General features: G+C 45.3%; 1 protein-coding gene across 2 annotated transcripts in view; it reads left to right on the top strand.

The window, feature by feature from the left end:
- The first annotated feature begins 1,139 nt into the window (after positions 1–1,139).
- NPC1 (NPC intracellular cholesterol transporter 1) overlaps positions 1,140–6,000 on the top strand; it is a 56,266-nt gene continuing 51,405 nt past the window's right edge. The window contains exon 1 of one of the 2 annotated variants that reach the window (XM_069099789.1): positions 1,140–1,362. In XM_069099789.1, coding sequence (XP_068955890.1) covers positions 1,294–1,362 — 69 coding nt within the window. In that variant the 5' untranslated portion in view covers positions 1,140–1,293. The remainder of the gene's footprint in view (positions 1,363–6,000) is intronic. The other variant, XM_069099790.1, reaches the window with a different exon arrangement.

Below are 6,000 nucleotides of genomic sequence, written 5' to 3'. Positions count from 1 at the left end.
TTAAGTCCCAACTTAAATCCCATCACCTACAGGAAGCCTTCTCCAGCCCCTCTTAATTCTGGCGCCTTCTGTTAATTATTTCCTATTTTGCTTGCACATTGTCACCCCTACCGTAGACTGTAAAGTCCTTGGGGCAGGGACTGACGTTTTGCTTCTTTTTTTGCATCCCTAGCACGGCCCCTGGCCACCTACTAGGTGCAGAATAGATGTTGATTGACTTGAAGGAAAGTGAAAATGATTCGTTAAAAGTCACTCTGAGCCAGAATTTTGACTCCAGGTCTCGTGGCTGACATCTGTGGTCTTTCCTTTATAACCACACTGCTCCTAAACCCCGACAACTTAATTTCCCTTGGGTTGCTGAGGTTTTTGTTTTCAAAACAATGGCTGCGAGATATCATTCGGAAGAGACTCAACACCATCCACCCTCCAATTCTAGAAGTAAAACGACTTTTTAGAACCCTTGGTCCCCCCGGAATAGCTGGTCTCGGTCTCCCCAGGGTAGATGAACTGTCACTATAGACAAGGAAAAATGATTGAAGTCCCTGAGAACATTCTCCTCCCCTAAATCATCGCAGAAAAAGGGGAGGGGGCTAGGTGGAGGTCCCTAAGTTTCTCTGGAACCACAAGACTCAAGGAGAAGAATGGGGGGGAGGGGCATTGCTAGTATTGCAGGCAACTAAAAAGAGCAAGGAGCCAGCAAGTTGGAAGTAGTCTAGCGTGAAAGTGACACGAAAATGCAACCCCACCTGCCTGCACAGAGAACTGTAATAATGCAAGGAGAGAGAGTGATGGCGGCCGAGGAGACGGCTAAGGTGGTGTAGGAGCAATGGCAGAGGTCATTTTGAGCTTCTTGTAGCGGATGGCGCACCAGTTGAGCACAGGGAAGCAAAGCTGCCGCAGCTGCGGGCCGGCTCCTGGCAGAGTGGTCCGCAGGGGTGGGGGAGGAGCAAGGAGCCGAGCGGCGCCTGGCGGCACGAGGCTCCGCCCCCTCGGAGGGAGGAGGAAGAGAAGGCGGGGCGTGAGCGAGCCGCTACACTAGCGGCACGAGGCTCCGCCCCCTCGGAGGGAGGAGGAGCCACGACGCCCTCGTCCTGCCCCCCTCCTCTCCCTCCTTCCTGACTTGCGCGTTCAGCTCGATCCTGCCCCGGCTCCCAAAACGCCGGTGCGAGTGAGGCGGCGTCGCGCGGACCTGGAAGGGCAGGCTCCGGTGCCTTTCGTCACAGCCCCGCTCCTCCCGGCGCGCGCCCCTGCGCCCCCTCCCACCCGCGGGCCGACTGCGGCGACGGCGAGACCATGAGGGCGCTCGGCCCCTGCCCCCGGCTGCTGCTGGCCGTCGGCCTGGCGCTGCTTTGTCCCGTGCAGGTGAGCACTCCTTCCCGCGACCTGGCACCCACTCGGGGCGGGGGCCCGGAGCCACCGGCCCCCGACCGCGGCTCTGTGCACCCGGGACGGACGTTTCTGTTGCCCGCACCCGAGGTGTGCCGTACTCTTAATCCCTACTCGGCCTTCCACCCCGGATCACCCTCTGGGCTGAGGGTGCTCTGCTCCCCCCGCCCCCCGCCCCCCAACCTTGGCCTCTTCACCCGGGTAGCAGTTGGCAGGGGCCCTGGGAGGCGTTCATCTCCGTCCCTCTCCCGCCGCCTTCACCTCGCTCTGCACCCCCTTTACTCCCCTCCCTCCATCTCCTGTCCTTCTCCCTCTCCCCCAGTTTCCTCTCCCCCCCCCCTTCTCTCTTCCCCTGCGAAAGAGATGGGAGTTACTGTGGGTGTTTGTGGTGACCCGAGTCATGCCCACAGGGCTTGAGGGCTGTCGGGCTGCCTCAGCTAATTTTCTCCACCGATTTGGAGTTAGAGTTGTCTGAAAGGCCCAGGGGAAGAGAATGGGGAGAGGAGGTTGGAAAGGAAGAAAGTGTCTCCTGCCCCGTGGGTCCTTACTGGGTCTTTGTCTGGCTTGACAGCCAGTTTGCTTTTTATGTAGTTGATTCTCCATCGCGCAGAGACAAATGGGTTAGTTTCGGAAGGAATGAGTAAGCTTGTTGACCGCGGGGTGGGGACAAGCTTGTAACGCACACCTCCCACTTAATCCTTCACTTTGGGGGGGGTGATGTGATGTGGTGTGTGTGTCATGGACCCCTACTGCTGTCTGGTAAAGACTGTGAACCCCTTGTCAGAATGTTTTTAAGTAATTGAAGAAAATGCTAAATTTCAGGTAGAAAGTGAAAATAGTGTAATTTTTTTGACCCTTCAAGTTCCCTATCCCTTGAAATCTGCCCATAGACACTGCCCCATCCCCCTTCCCAACGGGTTAACAACCCTTGATCTAGTCCTGCTCTTCAGTTTTACAAGTCTGAAAATTAAGGTTTCAGGAGAAGTGACTTGCCAAGACATGGGGGTAATGAATTGGAGAGCTGATCCAGAACTTTATTCTTTCAATTCCCAGGCCACCCACTGCTCTTTCTAGTGTAACAATGCAGTTAACCTGAGATATTGCCTTCATATTTGTCAAATGTAACGTCATACCAGTGGCTTGCTGTGAAAGCTTCATAGGGACTTTTCTGTCCTCTTATAGGGTGGGGAGTGGCTCTTGAATCACAGCTCCCGAAGAGTATGCACCTCTGAACCCAGAGAAATGGAGGAGTATCCCAAAGCAGACAGATAAAATTTCTCTGTTCTTGGCCCTTTTTAATAACTACCATAAGAACATCCCCACCCCACCCACAGCTATTGGACCTGTGATTTTATTGGTATTTGAACCTTAACTCCCTTTAGCAATGCACGTTTGCACCTTCTGTGCATTAATTTGAGAGTTGCCTAGAGCAGCTTTTAGAATCACCCAGCCATTATGTTCAAGGTGACAAATTGAAACCAAGTGCACACTTTTTAATAAAAATGCCATTGATGTGGTCGCAGTTGAAGACAGCTAAAGTATTAGATGAAAATTTATTAAAGTACCCTCATTGTGTTGACTTTTTAAAGGGGAAAGGGGGCAATTCTGAAGATTGGGGTTGATACTAGCCTCCACCAAAGCTGAAAAACTGGAGAGTCAAGTGGGAACTTCCTCATAGCAGGTGTATGTGTAACTTCTGAGTGTTGTGGTTTGCCATTTCTCAAGAAGGGTATATATGCTGGTACATTTCAACAAAAGAGTGCATCCAGATTTAGGACACTCCAACCCTTATCCATTTGCTACTACACCTGGTTGGCAGGATTTGTATACCATAAAAAACAAACTGTATTTTGGTCATTTTTTTTTAATCAGGTTTTTAACACTCATACTATGTTAACTCAAGAAAAGTGAAGAAGGTTTTTGGGGACTTTTCTCCCCTTGAAATCTCCAACGGGACAAATACCCTGATAAAGATCAAGGAGGGAGGAGAGAGAAGTTTGCCTATTATCCTTCTCACTGGGTGGCATTATATTCACCAGCTGTGCTACTACTATGATAATTTTTTTAAAAGTTGATCTGTCTTTATTCTGGATAATCCTGTGCCAGTGCTTTCCGAACCCTGGGTAGTTAGCCCTCTAAAACATTCAGAGAGGAAGGTCATTGATTAAAACTAGGTATTGCAAAATGCCTTGAAGCTTATCCCAAGGTCTTTAAATCCCAACGTAATGATAGTCCATACAACATTCTTTTTGTTGTGAAATAACTTGGCTATTGCTTTGATGGCTTTTTTTGTCCAGTGGAATGGCTTGCTAATTAAATTAAGGTTCAGTAGCATTTGTCAGTAAAATCTTCACAAACAAAGCCTCACTTCTGTTTAGGAGTGGTATATGACAGTTTTAGGAGTGTCAGGTTAATTTCCCTGGCAATAAATCTGACCTTGACTTTGGAAGGTGGGAGGGGGAAAGAGGGGAAGAGGCTGCTCTTGCTCAACTTTTAATTTTTTTTTAAACAGCCGATAAGTCAAACAAAATGATAACATTTGGCTTGGAGCCATTTTAACATTCATTTTTTTTTTAAAAGTTGGGTTCTGTATTCTTTCCCTCCCACCCTTTCTCCACCCATTGTGAAGGCAAGAAATGTGATATTAGTTATACATGTGAAATTATTATGCAAAGCATATTTCCATGTTACAAAAAAAAAAAGGAAAATTAAGAAAGTGAAAGAATTATGCTTCAGCCTGCATTCAGGCTCCATCAGTTCTTTCTCTGGAGACAGAGCATTTTTCATCTTAAGTCCTTCAGAATTGTCTTGGATCATTGTGTTAATCAGAATAGCAATCAATTTACAGTTGATCATCTTTCACTGTGTACAGTGTTCTTGTTCTTCTCACTTCACTTTGCATCAGCTCATATAAATCTCGGGTTTTTCTGAAACCATCCTGCTTGTCATTTCTTTTTGCACAATAGTATTCCATCATAGTCATATACCACAACTTGTTCAGGCATTCCCCAATTGATGGGCATACCCTTCATTTCCATTTCTTTGCCACCACAAAAAGAGCTGCTATAAACATTTTTTTGTGCGTATAGGTCCTTTTCCTTTTTCTTTGATCTCTTGGGGATACAGACCTAGTAGTGGTATTACTGGGTTAAAGGGTATGCAGTTTTTTTTAGCCCTTTTGGGATAATTCCAGATTGCTCTCTTGAATGGTTGGATCCCTCCAGGACTCCAGTAATGCATTGGTGCATGGAACCATTTCTAAGGCTTGTAGTGGACCAAAATAATTTTATAACATTTTGGAAAACATCCTTAGTTGAGGAATCCCTGTTTTCCTGTCTGTAAATGATTATGAGCTCCCCTTTTTTTATGAAAAATTATTTCAGTGAACAAAAATCAATTTTCTCTCCCTTCCATTGCCTCTCCCCCTTACCCCCCACCCCCCATCCCCAGTGCAGGGGAGGGGGGAAACAAGACCTTTGTAACATATGAAGATTTTCATATTGACCACATCCAAGAAATGTTTCATTCTGTGCTTGAGTCTGTCACTCTGACAAGACATGAATAGTATGCTTCATCACAGGTTGTTCATGATGATTATAAGTTTTTCAGAATTATTATTTTTGCAGTGTTGTTATTATTATACATTGCTCTCGGCTCTTTTTATTCTTATAAGTTTATACAATACATATCTCCTCAGGTTTCATGGAAACTGCCTCTTTCATAATTTTCTATGGTACAGTAATATTCCATGTACCTTAGTTTGTTCAGTTATTCCCCAAGTTGATGGGCACTCCCTAGGTTTTCAGTTCTTTGCTACTACAAAGACAATAACTAACATTTATGTGGCTCCTACTATGTGCCAAATATCTCATTTGATCCTTACAACAATGCTGGGAGATAAGTCTTATTATTACCCACATTTTCCAGTGGGAAAACATTGAGGCAAATGGTTTGAGTAACTTGTCTAGGATCACACAGCTAATAAGTGTTTAAGAGAGAATTTGAACAAAGGTATAATGGCCAAGGCCAAGCACTCTATCATCTTATCACCTAGCTGCCAAAGAAGGAACTGCCAAAAAATATTTTTGTTTACTTGAGTGATTTTCCTGTTTAATGACTTTGGGGTTATAAGCCTACTAATGGTATTGAAGGGTCAAAGGGTATTCACAATTTAATAACTTTGGACATAGTTCCAAATTGCTTTCATGGGCTCTTTCTTTAGGAAAATGGGCTTTAGGAAAGTTGAAAGATGAGCCACCTCGATAGGTATTAGGCAGAAAGTTAGACTAGTTAGCCTTTTGACTTTGGAAGGGGGAAAAACACTGAAACAGTAACATTTTTTTCATAGTTGATACTTTGATAGATTGTACCTTATTTCCTTTTTTGTGGGGAGGGGAGGAAGTTAAATTTCATCCTGAATATCATATATTAGTAATTTTTTAAAATGACCTTTTTCTTAGATGCAGATGGTTAGAGACAGGCTGAATGGGTCTTTGTGATATTCCGCTGTTGTATTACACAGAACAAAGAATCCCTCATTATAATCCAAACAACATAATCTCTGTTTCTGAGGCCTTGCCCCATTTAGTAAATTTTAAGAATATTTGTCAGAAT

This window comes from Petaurus breviceps, unplaced genomic scaffold (assembly GCF_028583685.1).
Source record: "Petaurus breviceps papuanus isolate PSGF00001 unplaced genomic scaffold, PetGlider_PUasm1.0 38, whole genome shotgun sequence".
NCBI lineage: Eukaryota > Metazoa > Chordata > Mammalia > Diprotodontia > Petauridae > Petaurus > Petaurus breviceps.
This window is presented reverse-complemented; position numbering and strand designations above follow the sequence as displayed.